The sequence below is a fragment of the Artemia franciscana genome, unplaced genomic scaffold, assembly GCF_032884065.1.
Source record: "Artemia franciscana unplaced genomic scaffold, ASM3288406v1 PGA_scaffold_683, whole genome shotgun sequence".
NCBI lineage: Eukaryota > Metazoa > Arthropoda > Branchiopoda > Anostraca > Artemiidae > Artemia > Artemia franciscana.
In genome coordinates, this window is record NW_027062706.1 from 101,240 (window position 1) to 121,083 (window position 19,844).

Genomic DNA, 19,844 nt, shown 5'->3' on the forward strand with positions numbered 1-19,844 from the left:
AGTCGGCTGCTAATCTTCACTCCAATGCCTGAAGACTGCCTTAGAATATAGTCCATTACAATGACAAACAGAAACGGGGATAGGACACACCCTTGTTTGACGCCAGACATTATCTTGAAGAAACGCGTGTCCCCATTTTCTGTGCGTACACAGCCTTCACTATACTCATATAGTGCGATTATCATTTTGACTAATTTATCAGGTACTCCGTAATATTTCAAAATCTTCCATAAAGTGTCTGGGTCAACAGAATCGAACGCCTTTTCAAAATCAATGAAGAGCAGGTACAGCTTTTTGTTCCATTCTCTGGACTCTTCCACCATCAGTCTAAGAATGAAAACAAGATCAGAGCAAGACCTACCAGGTCGGAACCCATGTTGCTCTTCCCTGAGATGTGAGTCCAGGGCTGCTCTTAGGCGTTGTAGTATTACTGAGGCTAGTATTTTACTAGGCACAGACGTCAAATTGATGCCCCTCCAATTGTCACAAATTTGTGCATCGCCTTTCTTGAAGAGTTTGACCAGTATACCTCTGGTCCAATCTTTTGGGACTTTTTCGTTGTTCCAAATGGCCACTAGAAGAACAGTCCATACGAACATGCAGGCTCGAAGGGACGCTTTCAGCATCTCTGCCGTGATCCCATCGACTCCAGGTGCACGTCCATTTTTCAGCTTTTTCACCGCTGTCGTCACTTCTACCGTACTGGGTGGGTCAGCACTTACGTCAATTTGTAAAAATGGCGTATCCGGTACTGTTTCTGGATCATCAGGTCTGGGCCTATTTAAGACTTTCTCGAAATGTGAGGCCCATCTCTCGTCAGCTTTCCGTGGATCCGAAATAATGTCTCCATTTTCATCTTTTACAAGGGATGTACGATTTGTTTTCTTTCCAACTATCTCGTTTTTTAGTCGATAAACCATTTTTGAGTCTCCTTTCCTTGCAGCTTCTTCTGCAAAGGCTGCTTTTCTCTCAATGGCAATTCTTTTGTCTTTCCTGGCACTTCTTTTCACTGCTTTATCCTCTTCTTTGTAGCGGAGCTGTAATTGGGCTTTTTGCTCTGGGCTTGATGTATTCAGGATAAGCGTTCGGGTCTCCTTGCGTTTACTGATGTATTTCCAGGTGTCATCCGATAGCCATTCTTCTTTCTTTCTTTTCTTGAAGCCAAGGTTGGCCTTCGCAACGTCATGGTACACACTCTTGACTGAGGTCCATGTATTCTCAACATCAAAGTCATTGGTTTCGTCGAGCAGATTTGAAATACCTGCTCGTCGAGCAGATGGAAATACCAAAAAAAATCAATATAAGGGTAGGGGAAGCATAATCATGCGTAGGGGGGGAGGGGGTAAGACACTTTGCTTTGCTACTCTCTCCGCAAGTGACACCACTGGATGAGTTTAATTTGGTAGCTAAATTTTAATGCTAAGTTATGGGCCACTCAAGATCCCTTGTAAGCCTTGTAAGGTCCGATAATAAGCCTAAAGATGTGATCTAAACATAATCTTCGCTTGAAGCATTATGTTTGTAAAATGTTGATTCGTTGATATATTTGGTTTATAAACAAGCAATCCCTCTCTATGATTTCTCCCTATTTGTTGTTAATAGCGTCAATTTTTCAGGGAGATTGTCATTATTTATCTTCCTTTGATGTAACACCTTCGGTTAAATCGTCTTTATAATGTTGTCTGTTCTTATTTTTTCTGATGTTGGATCTTTTTTCTGTCTCTTGCATTTGATACTGCCTGCACTAAATTCTTACTCCATGACCAGTAAGATTAAAAATTATTTGCCACTTTACTCTCTTGCTATAAAGACGAATGTTAAAAAAAGACGAATATCTGTGTTTACACGGAGAACTTCTACGTTTATGAATTTCAATACAAATTTCTGTTACTAAAGGGTAAAAAAAAAAGAAAAAAAAAGAAAAAGAAGTTTGAAACAAAACTATGCATAATTGCCATCCTGGCTACAGTATGATTTTCATCTGTTCACAGGGTGGGGATTAAAACCTCTAGTTACGAATTTTCGAACTTGTTTATTCGGAGGGTGCAATTTTATCTTGATCTGCCGCTGTTTTTGAAGGGTTTCGAGCTTCTAAACTTGCTGCTTTGTTTGCAGTGAGTAGATATCTGTGATGTATACAGAAATGCAAAAAAAAATGTCATTTTTGGTGCCATTGGGGACTTAACTTTTGTGCCGTTTGTAAAAATACTACGTAGGTGCAAGTATTAGCTTTCATTAAGCCCTGTAAACATCCAACTATAACAGTCTGGCGGCCTGCTGTCGTAGGAGAAAAATAAAATAAAGCAGACTCATCAACACCATCTCGGCTAGAGTATATTTTTTGTACCGTGTTTTCAAAAGGGTGAAGGGAAGGTGGATGAGGGGGCTCAAAGGCTTTGAACCATGATGATTTTAAGGGTTTAGTTTTTGTTTCGATCTGCTTTTGTTTGCGAATGCTTTCGGATTCTTATTGAAATTCCTCAATTAGTTTTTGTAATTATTTTTACTATTGTGTCTAAATGGGATTATAGTTACCATTTTTGACCAGATGCAAATAGGAATCTCTTTTTGGATTTGACAATCCTGTTCAAAAGACTTTTCTTTCATTCTCAGTTACTGAGGAGCTTGGTTCACTCTTTACTTGGTTGCAGCTGCTGCTGCAACCACTGAAGTAATATAACCATGTTGCAAAAGCACATGTGGATTTCCTAAATTTTCGGCTCGTGCTTTCTTAGCCATGGGCCTTGCAGCTTTTGTGTTTGATTCAATACATGCATGTACATATCTTGTATTATGTATTCTAGTCCATGCACGGTTCAAATCAGATTATCTTGGCAAGATTTGTGCTTGAATAACCCTGTCTCGTTCGAGCCTGGTGATCATCTTGGGATACTTTCAGAAAATGCAGATGAAATGGTATCGAAGGTAATTCAGAAGCTAAATCCTATCCCAAGTCTTGAACAGACTCACCGTTTGATGATACAGAAGGAAATGTTGACTATTGCTGGTAATATTTCCTAATTAATGCTTGTACTTCTGCTTTATTTCATTATGTTATTTTATGAATTGTAATGTTGTTACCACAAAGCCTAGGTAAGTGGGGCAAGGGCTGTCTAGTGTTGTAAATAGCCGGGCTGGCTTGTTAAGGATAAATTTTATTTTTGTTTTATTATTTTTATTTTTTTTTTACAAAAACAGAACTTGTTATTGTCTGATTGGGGTAACTTATTTTTACGTTATTTTTTTATATGGTGTCTTGTCTGGTGCTTGCTGGCACGGCTAATGTTTTTTTTTCAATTTGGGAGGGGAGTGTATAGATCTTCAGCATTCAAAATATTTACATTTTCGTTGCATTTGTTGTAATTAGCATTATTTTCCACATAATAATTCTGTTTTTGTGTTTTTTCTCGAATTAATGCTCTCTTCTCTAAGGCAAAATCCTTGTATTTTATGTAGACATGGAACAACTAAAAAAATTTGTATTTGCTGTCGTGACAAGACGAATCTAGAAATAGAAATGAGGCAAACCTGGGATTTTGTGATATTGAGGAAAAAGAAATAAAAATCAAGATTGTTTTTTTTTTATGTATACTAAGAACATGCCTGGCCGTTTCCAATAAACAAAGCTATGAGAAGATTAATTGCACGAGCAGGCAGTCCATGAACTACTGATGGACATAAAAAAAAAGAAAGAAAACGAGAAAGGAGCAACTGAGAGAAAATGTAGAGCGAATATGTGTATTCAGTTATTATAGTAAAATGGCATGGAGACTGTGGCTTATAAATAAACACCTTTACTTTGTTGTGGCTTATACATCAATTAAAAAAGAAAAAAATGTTTTTTTTGTAATATCAGCGTTTGTGGTGTACCTAATTTGTGCTTCAGTATTAGATTGTTATTATTTTAATTTTTACTGAAAATACTAAAAAAGATCGTTTTTTAATGAAATCCACCAGGGGATTGGATTCGAGTCTTCTCCAATTGATGGCCATGCTTTACACATCAAACTATTATGAATGTGGTTATGTATGACTTGAAACATAACCTCTAATTGTTTTATTAACCTTATTTTATGAATGAAGACCCAATAGATGTGTTTAGTCTCAAGAGCTTAAGGAAGCCAATTATTTTAATCTCTAAAAAAAGAAGAGATACGCATTTGGGCTTTACAGTCCCGATGGAGCTGATCTTCATGTCTTGGCCCTTGAGCCAAGGAGACAAGTGGGGTGTTGAGGGGGGGGGACAACTATCCTCGATTTTGCATACCTATCCTGTATGTATTCCTCATTTTTCTCCATGAACCCATCTAGAGCTGGGTCAATTCTGTATGAGATTACAGAGTCAACTAGTAGTAATTCAATCGGGTTGTTAAGTCAGTGCCTTTGTACAGCCTTTTGTTTTATCTATAGTGATATTACATGTTTGTTCTTGGATTCTTGGCTTTACTTTATACTTCTTTTTTTTTTTTTTTTTTTTATTTCAGGCCCAAGGAAAGAATGGGTTTGTTATGAAAATCTACCTCCTGCTACAGTCTTTGACTGGTTCAAAAAGTTTTTGGATATTACAACTCCCCCGACCCAATCGCTTCTATATGATCTTGCTACCTACGCTACAGATCCAAAAGAAAAAGAAGGCTTGAACATGCTCTCACAGGTGCTTTTTTACTCTCAAATTGTATAGCTATTAAGTTTTGATTATTCAAATGATGAGGTAGTCTCACTTCAAACTTTCGTGTCTTATTTTTTTTCCACCGGGTTTTTTCTTCTTATATTTTTGCATTCTCAGTTTTTATTTTATTTGAAGTGGGAAAAAAAGGAATATTTGTTCAATCTAGGTTTCTTTTCAGGAAATTTTAGTAACCTGTACTTTAAGAGAGTCTAAGCTTTAGAGATATGCCGTGGCACTGTATCCTCGATTTTTTGCAATTTTAATTCTGACCGATATATCTGTGCTGATTAGACTTTTTATTTAATTTATGAAGAAGAATAGTGTCTTTGAATGCTTGATCCCTATATGGGTTTCCTTACTTGCTTTGTATTATATTTTTAGTCTCTATTATTATAATAGTAGTCTGTATAGAGACTACTATTTAAAAACTTTTGAAGCCCTGCTACTACATTATTAATTCTATAACTTGCACCTTTAAGCCATTCTTTGTGCACTTTTAGGCTATCTAGGGAAAAATATCTTTTCATGAATGATATTAAAATAACTTAAGCCAACTTTGTGATGCAAAATAAAATATGACTCGAATTCTGTTTCAAATATAACACCTCGCTGGCTGTCGTGGATGAACTCTTGTCAGAGCGTAGCATTAAAAGAAATAAGGCAACAATTTTTGAATTAATTCCAATCTTACAATTGATAGTGAAAATTAGAACACGGAATGCCCTTGAGCCAGGGAGCTGAGGAGGCAAAAAAAAAAAATGTTTGATGTTCGTTCACTTGTAAAATTGAAGGACCAGAATCAAAAGCTAAGAGTTGAAAGTGATAAGAGTTGGTGATGTAGCTGTATTTCTTATTTAACGTATCGGAAACTTTTAGAAATAACTTACCTGGGTATATCATGCAAATTGAATCAAGACGCTAAGCTTTACGGCCGCCATATATGCTTTACTTTTTTCTAATTGCTCTCCGTGCACAGCTAAAAAAAAGTAATGCTATTTCTTAGGATTTGAAATATGTTGCCAAATTAACAGTTTTGCGTACAATTTATTTCAGGATGTGGGGAGGTATGAGCAGTGGAAGCATTCCAAATGGCCAACCGTACAGAGCTTCCTTGAAGAATTTTCATCACTGAGTATCCCTGCTGAAGCTCTCATCATTAAACTCCCCTTAATGAAGCCACGCTTTTATTCTATATCTTCCTGTTTGCTGAGTTCGCCAACCTGTGTGGATCTAACAGTTGGGGCTGTCAAATTTATTACTGAGGGTGAGCAATTTCATCATTGAAATAGAGTGAAATTCAGTGTTCAATAAGGTGAAACGCGTAAAAAAAAAATAAGAAGAAAAATACGTACCGGCTTATGGACTCAATTATTTAAGTTACTAAAGATAAAACGTATTGATCGGTTAAGATTTCTAACCATTTAAACCTATTTATTTTTTTTTTTGCTTATACTAAACCCGCTATCTTGTAAATAATCAATTCGTACATTCCTTTTTGGAAGAAACAGGCTTGGGTCACTTAGGTGGCGTTCTCTATAAATGCTCTAAAATATTTATGATTAGAGCTATAATTGTAAATTTATTGTAAAGTGATCAAGCACGCATACCCAACTTTATATATATATATAAGAAAAATTCTAGACAAAAAACTAAACCGTCTGCTAAATTAGCTTTTTGATAGCCCTCTCAAATAGCCCTTTTTTCATTCAAAAGGTAGCTCTGGCCTTTGGGCCTCGAAAATTCCACTCGCTTTGCTCGGGCTTTCGGCCTTCTTGAATGAATTAGAGTCAATTTGATGTAAATTCTATGAATTTTTTCTTTCTACTTTGTTGAATACAAAAACTGACCAGTCCATGTTGCTTGTAGTGTTAGTTAGATGATTAATGGTCACTTCATTTGAAATGGACAACATTAATAATTTATGATTACGCACAGTTTCAATTGATAAGATGTAATAATAAAGTTTTATAGACAAGCTTAAACAATGACCTTAATTTCAAGATATAATTTAATTCCCTATAAATCACTCTAATAAGTCTAGAATGCTCAAGTTCGGATATAGAAAACATAGTATATTTCCATAGTACGCGTTGATTAATTTCACACACCTTCTTGTTTACCTTCCCCTGATTTCTCATGTGGAGTTGAGTTGACTCTGGCCAAGCTCATAGAATGATGCCAATTACACGTATGAATTCAATGTCGGTTATGCATCCAGTTCTATTTCCCAATAACGATTATTCTATTGTCGATTCAGTTTTATTGTGAACAATAACGCAAAATCTCAAAAGTTTTAGCCTCATTTCTATCAAACTTTTTTCCATTAGAAATTCCTTTAGAACTCTTTTTTTTTCTATGGTTGGACCTCATTCCTGAAATGAATTGCCTCCTTCTTGAAATGACATTTTTGTTGCGTCTTAACGCCTGGGCCAAGAAATGTTTCTCTTTTTTTTATTACAATTTTTTTTTCCAGATGGTTCATCTCGAAATGGTCTCTGTTCAATGTACCTGAATCAAGCTACTATTGGAACAACCGTAAACGCCTTCTTCAGGAGGTTTGTGTCTATAATATTTATTGTGTTCTACTATAAAGTTTCATGTCATCGGTATTTTGAGAAATCCAACTTTTATCTTTATATTTTATGCTGTCAATTGATCAAGCAAAACCGTATCTATTAAGTCAAACCTGTAGACAAGGTAAGGGAGGTTGTCTTCCATGGAAATCATCCAAGGACTATTCTTACTACAATCATGGTAATTCTAAGAAGTGAACATCAATGAATGCAAAAATGTGAATTCATTGGCTTAGTGATGAGCTTTGTCTCAATTTTGGAGCACAATTTTTGGCATATACTTCCCTGAACGTATATTGCAGTTTCTTAGTGTCAAACATTTGCAAATAGACTGTTTCGGTTCCTTGGTTAAACTCTAAAACAAGTCTTGAGCCAATATTATTGGTAATCAGTAAAACTTCGAGCTAAAGTTATTCTATTATGGAATAATATAAACTTTGGCTTTTAATGGGTTCAAGTTCGATTTTATTGCTTTTACTGGAGGATTTGAACAGCTTTTTGATGTACTTTATATTTTTTCTTCTTGTACTTTTAAGTGAGAGTGAATAGTATACAGAAGATACCATGACTTAAGTGCTACGTGGACCTTCGATATGCCATCTCCATCATCGGTCTCGTCTTTCTGGTCGTACTTTTGCTCAGTTTTTGATACTCATTTCTCGCTATTGGTTTGCTCCCTCTGTCTCTTCCTTTTTCCCCTGTGAGTCTATATATATATATATATATATATATATATATATATATATATATATATATATATATATATATATATATATATATATGTATTAGGGTGGAGCTTATTTTAAAAATTTTGGAAATATTATTTTCTTACCCCCCTAAGTTGTTCCATATCACATGAAAACATTGTAGAAAAAGTTTGAGCCATTTATAATAATGTTTAGGGGTAGCTCAAGTACCTCAAAGATTAAGAAAAAAGAAAAAAAAGAAGGATTTCGATCAACTTGTATTTTGCTTTAAAAAAATATAAACAAAATTGTTTAGTTCCTATTTATGGTTGACCTGACAGAGTCTGCTTCCTGCTGTCGGGATAAACTCTGCGGTGTTCATTGACAACTTGCAGCAGAAATTGCAGCTGCGACTCATCTTGGGTTATAAAACCGCTGTACTCTTGAATGAGTGCCACTCCTCGCTCAGCGTGGTCATTGACGACTTTGAGTGACCTCACAGTTTCTGACGCTAGCTTGTAGTCGTGTCTATCTTCCCACAAGTCTGGATCAACTGTGAGAAATCCATCAGGAAGATCCATCATTTGAAAAAGTTTTGCTGACTTTGCTGTAACAAAATGTTCCAGGTTTTTATTCTTGGCTGAATCAAGATCAATGGTGATACGCTTGGTATGTTCCTGTTCCTGGTCGTCTTCACTCTGCATGGCACTCACCATCAGTCTCTTCGTCGACGAACTGACGCGACTGTCGAAGAAAGCCAAGCCAACGAGTTCGGGTGACAAATACCACAAGTGATCGGAAAACTTGTTTGATGTGGCCTTTGAGATTGCCAAATGGATGGACGAGTACTCGAGCAGCGACTTCAGCAGTAGTAGGTCACTGTACGGAGCACCTGAGGCTAAAGGTGCAGAGATCCAGGCTTTCAGGTACACACGTACTGCAAACACACACACGTCATGCAAACCTATTTCTTCTGTGAGAGTCAGTCTAAACTGAGCCTTGAACATCCAGATCTTTAAACTGTATATCACTTTGCTCATCCATCTGGCATGGTGCATCGCTCCGGGTGACATGAATCGTACTCCTCTCGCAGGAGTAGCACCAAGAAAGATGAGCACAAGTTCCAGGAATTCCTTGTAATCATCCCTAGGCTGGCTCTGTTCAAGGTGCTTGTTAGCAAAATCGATGGTACTTTGTTTGATGTCATCCACTAGACGCGCCACATCATCAGCTGCAATTCCTGTTTCATATTTATCTGTATCTATGAATCTCCAATAGTCCTGGAAGCGTTTGAAGAGTGGAACCGCAGGAGAAGATGTCGATCCCATGCACACTCGAAACGCAGCACCAATGACGAGCTCCATAATATGATGTCTACAAGCCAGTGACAAGAGTTCCTTACCTAGCTTCTGCTCCAACAGAACACAAGCACCAGAGATCCTGCCAGTGTTTGAGCTTGTAGTATCGAAACACATGGCTCGGATGTTGCCGGGTATGCCCCAGTCTTCAATAGCTCCGAAGACAGCAGAAGCCTGAGCCTCGCCTGTTCCGGATGGAAGCTTGGCTACTGTGAGTAGCTGTAAAACTTCTTTTCCGGAAACCAAAACAGGCAGACGATCAACCTTCTCTTTTCCAATGAGGTCGGGGATCAGTTTGCCGTCCCAGTGGACAACGAGGGGAACATCACTCTGAAACTTGGCTCTGATGCTTGCAGAACTGTGAATTCGATGTTTTGCTCTGAGTCGGCGAAATGAATCTCTATTTAGAGCTAGTTGGTCAATAGTCATTCCTAAGCTTTTGGCAGTTTCTGCTATGACAAAAACAGCCTTGCGGTCTGATACTTTAGTACGATCAAGAGCTGCTGCTAGTTCAGGTGTAACTACAGCTTTTCGGCCCCTCTTTCTTTTTTGAGTTCCGCTTCCTCCAACAGCCCCCTCACTGTCAACGTCTTCTGCTGCGCTGATCTCTGAACCAGATGTGGTAAGTTCGGCTGTGGAAGCCTCTATCTGTTGTATGTTCTCTGTTTTCTGTCGTCTTTTAAGTGTTTGCTGCTCTCTCTCAGACACCCTTTTCTCCTTGCAAGCTAGTGTTTCATCTACGCCAACCATTGACCCCCGTCTCCCTTTTTCTCGCTGGGCTAACAAGAAATCTTTGTCTTCTTGTATTGACATCGTGTTCAGGGCATCGGCGTGAGCGATGTCAAAAAGATCCTCGAGCCTAGATACGAAGGCCGCCTCTCTCGCCTGTTGAGTTGATGACTTTCGTGCTTTGTTCTTCTTGAGAAGACGCCATTCTTCAAATGCCTGCTCAAGCTTGGTTTGACAGTTTTGATGATCTCTCATTGGAATCCGAGCTTTCCGCCAAAACTTTGCTAGTTCGGTTACAGCAGCAGCCGACGAGTGCCTAATGGTCTCATTCAGTTCAAGGTGGAGATGAAGGAAGAACCCAAGAGCCATTCGCAATGAAGGCAGCTTGCTACCTCTTAATTCAGACACAGAGCTACCAATGAGATATAACTCCGTTCGAGATCTAGTTGCATTTGCTAACATTTTCAGTCTCAATTGGGTCTGAAATAAAAAGAAAACAGAATTTATAATCATGAACTTAGGTAGGGTGAATTTTTTTAGAAAAAAGAGCAAAAATTGTTCAACTCATTGCTTCTCCAACAAAAGAATAGGCTCAGTTACATTCAAATTCGTCAATCAACGCTCAGTAGTCATTAACGTTATAGAAATCTACTGTCTTGAGACAAGTTAATACACAATTAGCTTATTATTGTAAAAAAAACAACACTGATAACAAAACAGAACTGATACAATATCGCCTCGAGCAAAAAACTACACCAGACTGAGTCTTGGTGTCCGAGACTCTAGTAAGCGCAACCGGTCAAAAGCAACCAAGTCTGAACACGTTCATCTCTGAAGGATGGAAATTTTGCATTGCCGGCTAAATTATGTCTGGTTCTGCTGCAAGTTGTCAATGAACACCGCAGAGCTTATCCCGATAGCAGTAAACAGACTCTATCCGGTCAACCATAAATAGGAACTAAACAATTTTGTTTATGTGTTTTTAAGCAAAATACAAGTTGCTCGAAATCCTTCTTTTTTACTTTTTCCTTCTTTTTTACTTTTTTTCTTAATCTTTGAGGTACTTGAGCTACCCCTAAACATTATTATAAATGGCTCAAACTTTTTCTACAATGTTTTCAGGTGATATGGAACAACTTAGGGGGGTAAGAAAATAATATTTCCAAAATTTTTAAAATAAGCTCCACCCTAATATGTATTATATATTCTTACGCTAGATTCCGCTTACTCCGTAACGCTTATTATACGTAATAGAATATATATTCTTACGCTAGATTCTTACTCCATGACCAGTAAGATTAAAAATTATTTACCACTTTACTCTCTTGCTATAAAGACGAATGTTAAAAAAAGACGAATATCTGCGTTTACACGGAAAACTTCTACGTATTTTCGAATTTGTTTATTCTGAGGGTATATTTTCTATTACGGATCGTTTATTCGGAGGGGTATCGGATCGTATATTCTATTATGCTAGATTAAGTATATATCATATATATATATATATATATATATATATATATATATATATATATATATATATATATATATATATATATATATATATATATATATATATATATATATATATATATATAATGTATTACTCAATATCTAGGGTGAAAAAATCTAGCCGCCTAAATCCGTTGGGATCATGGGATCAATACTAGCTGAAAAGCAATCCTTTTTGGAAAATTCAGGAAGTTCATTATAACAGTGATTGATTTCTTGTGGGTTGATGCAAAATTTTTCAGACCTAGAATCTCTGAATGAGCAATCGATAAATTTTGAAATTTCTATAAAGCCTTTCACGCTTGATAGTAGCTTGAATCTTTTATCTCTATCCTACATTTTTTATTTTCTTTATATTTTTTGTTTTGCGTTTTTTATTTTGCATTTTTTTATTTCTTTATAGTGTGCATATGATAATTGCGATGACCTTAAACGATGAAAATAATGGCTACATACTTTTTGCATTACCCACCTAATGTTCGATTTGTTTAAGTGTGAAAGGTTACACGTAACGTAACTTCGCCAGTTAGCATGGCCTATTACGTACGTAATGTGAAAGTTACTTTACGGAGAAAATTTCTTCCGTAACAAATGTTATGTAAAGTAGGCTCAAACTTAACTTAGAATTTCAGTTTATTAAAGTTTATGTTGCATTAGGTAAAAGTCAATATAGCAGCAACAAAATTGAATTTCTTGATGAACAAGTGATTAACTGTGAAGGCAATATTTTATAAACTTTACCCTGAAAGCCTTTCATGCTTTATGCTAGCTTCAATCTATCTCTATTACACATTCAAATTTTTGAACAGTTAATTTGTGATGATTTAGACAATGATTGGGGTGATTTTATAAAACTTGTATAAAATTGAAAGGTTGTACTTATTGTGACACTTGACAGAGAAAATTACGTACTTAGTGTTGAAGCAACTTAAAACACCGAATAGAAACGATTCTTGCTGTTAACTGACTAGAGCTAGCCAAAGTTTTTTATATAAAAAAAAACACAATAAATATTTTTTCTTGTTTTTTAGTGAGCCTCGATTTCATTTGCCAGAAAATCCAACTGTACCAATTATAATGGTAGGACCGGGTACAGGCATCGCACCATTCAGGTCTTTCTGGATGCATCGGGCAGAACTGATGAAAGGTAATTTTATATAATCTAACAGCTATGATCGAATATCGAGAGCCATGAGAAAATCAGAAGAACTTCAGGAATGGTTTCAGAAAGAGGCTGTGAAATGTCGAAATCCAAAAAAAAAGCAACCAAAAATATGTTTGTTTTTTTTTCATCTTATTTTTGGAAATCATTTTTCTTTATTTATTATTATATTGTTTTTCTTAATACTTTTTGAACTTTCCCATTGTCTTTATGAATTACTTGTGAAAAAATCTAGTGTCCGTTGTTGGCTAATATTGTTTTGTTTTGTTTTTCGATTTACTTGCCTTGAAGAAGTTGTCAGCCTTTGGCTCGGTGTCAGTTTATGAATTATATACTAAGGTTATTTCTTACTTTTTTCAAGAATAGTCTAATTAAATAGTTTTAGTTAATAACCATAGGCTATTCCCCAGCTATATCAAGATGTGAAGTTTGAGAAACTGTACAATATCTCCTATTAGATTGGTCCAGACTTAGCAGACAAGGTGTAGTCTGTTATTATCATTATTAATTTTTTTTTCATCCAATCCAAGCTGTTTGGGCTTAATTTTAATATTCAATGTTTGGGTCAAAGCCTCACACCTCAAATTGGCCCAAAGTCCCCTTTCTAGATAAATTAAGAAACGGGACCACAAATATGTGTCTTATTGTGAAAATTTCTAATCTTAAAAATCTTTATGATACTCACTTTTTTTTTTATTTCACCATTTTGAGTACTTTTCGACCTTTTCAACTATCTTTGTAGATTACTTGGGATAAAAGCTGGTATTCATTGTTGACTAATATTGTTACTTTTGATCTGATTCATTTCGCTCTGTGTCAATTTGTAATAATGCTAACACATCAATAGTGACAAATCCAAATATAATTTTAGTTGGACAACATCTGGGCGCAGCTATTTTCTATGGAGGGTATAGAACCCAAGAACTAGATCTTTACAGAGAGGAGAAGTGGAAATATCATAATATGGGCGCTGTTGAGCTTGCTGCAACTGCCTACTCCCGAGAAGTTGTAATTGAGAGAGTAAGTGCTGTCTTGAGATTTTTTTTTACTTTTTCTTTTTTTTTTGTGCATAGAGTTCATTCCTTTTCTCAAATTGTGAAAAAGCCTTAATCTGGCCCTGGCAGAGGTACATTCACAAAAATTTTTTTTGACTTTGAAGATGGGTAAAAAAAAGTGAAGTTAATGGAAAACGTTGGGTAATAAATTCCATAATAAACATAAAAATGTTTCGGGGGAAAGGGCGTTCTTGAAGGTTTCTTCCTTGGGTTTTGCCTGTTTAGAACTATACTTAATATTACTTTCTTTGGTGTCTTGCTTTTCTGGGGGCGCCAAGTATATCAAATTCCGTGATGGGGTGGGATTGTTTAGCAAAGTTTGAATGCATAACTTTCAAGCCTATCCCTTTACCCTACAAGCATGCGTGATTATGCGGAGAGCCAAATCAAATGGAATGATTAGATATATTTCAACGTAAAGTTTTTTTTTTTTTTTAAATAAAGTATGTGCAATAAATTTCGTTTTCGTAAATTGAAAAAATTCATCGGAAAAAAATTAAGGGTCAGCTCGGGAAATAGCGAAAAATAATAGTTGTTTTGTAGCAGTCAGACTTAGAAAAAAAGGTAATAATCAGTTTGAGTTTCGTTTGTGAAGGCACTTGCATGTCTAATGGAAAGAAGTTATCGTTACTAGTTTCGACTCTTCTTTTGTTTATTTGCTGTTTTTCACTTAACGTCAAATTGACTGTAGATGGAACCATGTTTGGATTTATTTATATTTTTTATCCAGGAATTTGTACAACATAAGATGATGATTGATGCCAACGCCCGTCGTATTTATGAATTGTTGGATAGTCATGGCGGTCATATTTATGTATGTGGAGATTTTTACATGGCGAATGATGTCAAATCGGTTATAGTTTCAATATTTCAAGAATATGGAAATATCAACGCGGATGAAGCTGCATCGGCTGTAGAAAACCTCATTGTAAGTTTCAGTATCAGATACGATTTAAATATTCTCTTTCATACAGCAAAAGTCTTTCATAAAGCATAAAATCACGTTTCATACTGCCTTTTGTGCATGAGTAAGCATGAGATGTTACGTTGACTTTTATTGCCGCTTTCTTGTAATTCCCCATGTATCAGTAATAGAGGCTTGCGATCAAAAACTGCTTAATAATTTTTAATATTTGTTATAGAATCTTATTTGTTGAAAATAGTATTCAAATACCCCTATCACGTCAGTTTTTTTGCAAATCATATTTTAAGCTTAATTTTGCGTGAGGATAGGCCGAGGGGTATAAAAGACCGAAGCTCTTTTCATGTTGTGTGATGGTCTAGAGTCATACACTCTGTCATAAATTCCTACCTCCATCCTTGGAAGGGAAAGCTTGCCTGTCTGTCCTCATATTGATGCTGAAGTAGACTTTTCATGAGCTTGCTTGACTAGAATGGGGACTGCAAACATGGCTTCAGGGTGAAATTGAAGAGTTGCATCCCCTGAAAAAAATAATAGCCTAGTAAACGACACAGCTGTGCACTGAATTTAATAGTTTCCCTGTTAGTACAGGACCTAAGCTTTGACGGAATATGGCTGATGTTTTAGTGAGAGGGTGATGTTTTAGTGCGATTAGAAACATGGTTTCGGAGTTGTCTTGAGAGTTTGCACCCCTTGAGAAAATAATAGTCTAGTAAATTACACAAGATTGGACTGTATTTGAATAATGGAGTATTTTTCTTGGGTTAAGGTTGTTTTGGTAGATTTTTTTAGGCTGAATAACTTCTTCCTAGCTTTTTTATTTATTTGGATTGTCTATCCATTGCAGTGTAATATCTGTGGACATGAATATATAACGAGTTGGAGCTAATATGATCGGGATAGTTTGAGTGAAATTTCGACTCTTGTTGATAGGAACGCTGTACCAAGTGCTAAAAAAACATACAATGATATATAGCCACTGCATTTGGCACGAGAAATAGCCAAAAATTTCACTATTAAAAATTACATAACAATAATAACATAGTAACTATTAATTTTTCAGTAGCCATTTTTACTAATTTTATACTTAAATAAGCTGTTAGACCTTGTCCCTATTGGAACAGATGCGCAAACAAACAAAAATCCTGAAGTTATTTTTACCCCGTCATTTGGTTCATCAAGATTGATATAATAATGTATCTTATTTTGTTATTTTCTAAGTCGCTTTGGTCACATCACTTTGGCCTCTGAACATTTCAAGGAACAAAAATATTTAAATCTGAAACTTTAAAAATTAAAGGATCCTCACATCTAGTTCAAACACGTGTATTCATTGATTGACTCGTTTATTGGGCAAAGTAAACTTTGCAGTTTTCCAAGGGCCAAGGTTGGCTCTTTTTTAATTAAACACCTCCTGTTTCAATGTATGTATAGGTGTTATTCCAAAAGCAAACAACTCGGTTCCTTGAAATCTTTACTAAAACATGTTTTCATTCTAGTATTAAATTTTTTGGTATGGACAAAGACATATTTCTAAAAAAATTTAAAATAAAATGCATTCAAAGATTATAAACTACTGGCCTATAGGAACAATCGTACTAGAAACTTACTTGGTGATTTTAGTATAAAAGTAATGTATCTTTGATATATAATAAAATTCTCTTAAATAACCTGTCTTTTTGGCCTGGTTGTTATTTGAAATACAAGTTGTATTGTAATGATAATAATTTATGTCTATTCCATGTCATATGCGAAAATGACTGTTGCAAAGTATAACAAAATAAGAATAGAATACACTGCAATTCATTTTTACATGAAAACTTAAAACTTCACAAGAGCAGAGTAAACATGGGAAAAAAAACAATCGAGATATCTTGAGTCAAAACTAAAACACAGGGTTATATGTGTAGGTACGCGTGTGTGGATTAATTGGTTACAAGTTCCTCTTTTTGTTTCTCTTATTCATTTACGTGTGCAATTTTCTGCCCGTTCGACATCAAATGATTAACCTTTTTTCTGTAGCTACACTTGCTTTTTATGGCACTTGGTATTTACCAAGTGACGTATAGCGATTGCAATTTCTGTCCGTCGATCTATCTGCATGTCTGTCTGTCTGTCTGGTGGGCGTCTGTCGGTCCCGGTTTTGCTAGTTTGTGCCCTTCCAGATAATCTAGGACGATGAAAGTTGGCAGGCTTATCAGGGACCAGACCAGATTAAATTAGAAATGGTCGGTCCACCGAGTCGACCACCAGCAAACGAGATAGTTGAGAAGAATGATAGTGTGGCTTGCTGGTCTAGTGGTATGAATCTCGCTTTGGGTGCGAGAGGTCTCGGGCTCGAATCCAGGACCACCCCAATTTTTACGTGAAGAAGATTCGAAACTAGATACGTGATCAATATAGCGATCGCTGAGAGCTGGTAGGCGTATCTGGGACCGGACCAATTAAATTAGAAATAGTCGCTTCCCTGATTCGACCATCTGGGGGGGGGGGGAGTGGAAGGACGGTTGATTCGGAAATATTAGAAAAAAATTAGGTATTTTGAACTTATGAACGGGTGACCGGATCTTGATGAAATTTAATATGCAGTAGGATCTCTTGTCTCAGATCTCTTGTTTCAAGTGCCGACTGGATCCGGTGACACTGGGGGGTGCTGGAGGGGGAAACCGGAAATCTTGGAAAACGTCTAGAGTAGAGAGATCGGGATAAAACTTGGTGGGAAGAATAAGCACAAGTCCTAGGTATGTGATTGACATAACGGGAACGGATCTGCTCTGTTTGGGGAGCAGGGTGGGGGGATTTCCAATGCTTTGGCGATTTCGGTGCTTCTGGAGGAGCTAGGACGATGAAAATTAATTGGCGTATTAGGGACCTGCAGAAATTGCCTTGATAATAGTTGTTTCCCCGATTCGACCATCTGGGGGAGGCTGTTGGGAGGGATAAATTGTGAAAATTGAGGTATGTTTGTCTCATTAATGGGTGATCAGATCTTAATGAAACTTGATATATGGAAAGGTGTTATGTCTCAGATGTTCTATTTTCAATTCGAATCGGATCCAGGGACATTTGAGGGGTGAATGGGGGAAACAGAAATCTTTGGAAAACGCTTAGAGTGGAGAGATCGGGATAAAACTTGATGGAAAGAATAAGCACAAGTTCTAGATACGTGATTGACATAACCGGACCAGATCCGACCTCTTTGGGGGAGTTGGGGAGATTTCTAGTGCTTTGGCGAGTTCGAGAATAAGCATAAGTTCTAGATGCGTGATTGACATAACCGGACCGGATCCGATCTCTCGTCACAAGTGCCATATGAGCTCTTGGCTTTCGTTACCTCTTCGTTATATTATCTGCAGTATTACTTAGGTATGCGCTATTGAATGTTTTTTTTTTTTTTACGAAAAAATTTTTTGTTTCACTCCTAACGCTTATTCTACTCCTAGTTATCTGGGATCTGAGATACTTTTAAATTTGTAATTCTCTCTGTTTTTATTTTTGCTTGAGAGTGAAACCATTTATGTTAAGAACAGTTTTTTTGTGTATCTCTATTTGTGCATGTATAAAGGTGGCTATATTCGTCAATGGTATTTCAAGGGTAGAAGTATATCACAAGCTGCCGTATCGAACTTGGGAATAGTCATATTTCAAGATCAGTCGATAAATCTTAAAGCCACTTGTCAGTAGGTGCAACTATTGTGCTATCAGAGAAAAGGAAGGGAAATAATATCTATTTTTATGATGTTTCAGTATAGAGTTGCTGTGTTTCTAATTAATTGTGTATTGTTTTAGAATAGCGGCCGTTACCATGAGGATGTTTTTGGTATTACTGTTGGTGCACGGAAAACTCACTTGGAATATAAAAGAAAAGCTCGTTTAATGAAGGATAATGCAGTCTGATTCAACTGTTAGTTAAATGTGTTCAAACATTTGTTTGATTTAAATTAGTTTGACTGATGAAAGTGATGTTGTTCACAAACATTTGGAATTTATTGGTTTTAACTGCATTATAAATCTTTGACCTTAATAAACATATAAGACTTCTCATAAGTGTTCCGACTTTTCGTGTATTTTTCTTACGCGTTGGTGATTCAACAGATTAAATCTGATTTTGCTTTGCCAAAAATGCTATAGATGTTAGATGGGATTTAGATGAGTGCCTTCCGTTATTTAAGAATAACCATTGTCTGGTCATAGCCTGTTTTAGATATCTGTTGATGCACCATTCTGGTAACTTAAATTTGCTGTTACCATTTAAAATTTAGTCTCGCTACTGGATCTTTTACATTTTGTAAGTAGAGTAAATGCGTACAATGTGTCCCATTCTGTAGCTCTTGCATTAAACTTTGATTTTGTTTCGTTAGTTTCTTAGCTTTTTTATTTTTTTTATTAGTTTTTAGTTTTTTTGTAGTTATTGCCTTTTTTTAGTTTTTTTTAGTTTTTTAGCTTTTTTATTAGTTTTTAGTTTTTTTTGGTAGTTTTTGCCTTTTTTTTAGTTTTTTTAGTTTTTAGCTTTTTTATTTTTTTATTAGTTTTTAGTTTTTTTTGTAGTTTTTGCCTTTTTTTAGTTTTTTCAGTTTTGACGTCACCTGATCCAGTTTTTTCAGGTGACGTCACCTGATCCATCCACAGATCCACACACAGACAACTTATTTTTATATATATAGATAAATAAAATAGAATATATCAACGCCCTAAAAATGACTATAACTCATCAATTACGTGGATTAATTGATCTGAATGGAGAGAATATTAAATATGTTTTGGATTTGAAAAAAGTTTAATGAGATTATTTATCAATTTTTATAATAAATATTGATCAATAAGAAACAATTATTATATACAAGACAGTATGGTAGCGGGATTGGTAGTTTCTTTAAAAAGATCGTTAATTCTTAATCATTTAGGACGTTCATAAAAAATATAAAAGATGAAGGTCTTTCCATGTATAAGACAATGATTAAACATTGACTGGGATTATTTAAATATAGAGCTATTGAATATGGAAAAGACTAGATAGATAATAAATCAAAGATACTTAAATGATTTGAGATTTATAAAAGATATAGTTTCAAATAATAAGAAACATTTCAATAAGTATCTTGATGAACAGAGGAAAGGCTTATTGGATGTAGTTATCAAACAGTTCGTGGTAACGAACTGTAGTAAGGAGCGACCCGG

The 19,844-nt window shown here is 35.8% G+C and overlaps 1 protein-coding gene across 1 annotated transcript; it reads left to right on the forward strand.

Moving 5' to 3' along the window:
• The first annotated feature begins 2,793 nt into the window (after positions 1-2,793).
• Positions 2,794-18,713, forward strand: LOC136042142 (nitric oxide synthase-like protein). The gene is made up of 8 exons (XM_065727058.1): positions 2,794-3,007; positions 4,485-4,654; positions 5,723-5,933; positions 7,143-7,224; positions 12,559-12,674; positions 13,561-13,709; positions 14,475-14,672; positions 18,456-18,713. The coding sequence occupies exons 1-8, from the start codon at positions 2,794-2,796 to the stop codon at positions 18,561-18,563; spliced, it is 1,248 nt and encodes a 415-aa protein (XP_065583130.1). The 3' UTR covers positions 18,564-18,713.
• Positions 18,714-19,844: the final 1,131 nt, after the last annotated feature.

Excerpts from the sequence above, each read along its gene's own strand:
- LOC136042142 (XM_065727058.1), top strand. The coding sequence starts at position 2,794 with ATGTATTCTAGTCCATGCACGGTTCAAATCAGATTATCTTGGCAAGAT. Across the intron at positions 5,934-7,142 it reads TGTCAAATTTATTACTGAGG|ATGGTTCATCTCGAAATGGT; the intron begins GTGAGCAATTTC and ends TTTTTTTTCCAG. Across the intron at positions 12,675-13,560 it reads TCGGGCAGAACTGATGAAAG|TTGGACAACATCTGGGCGCA; the intron begins GTAATTTTATAT and ends ATATAATTTTAG.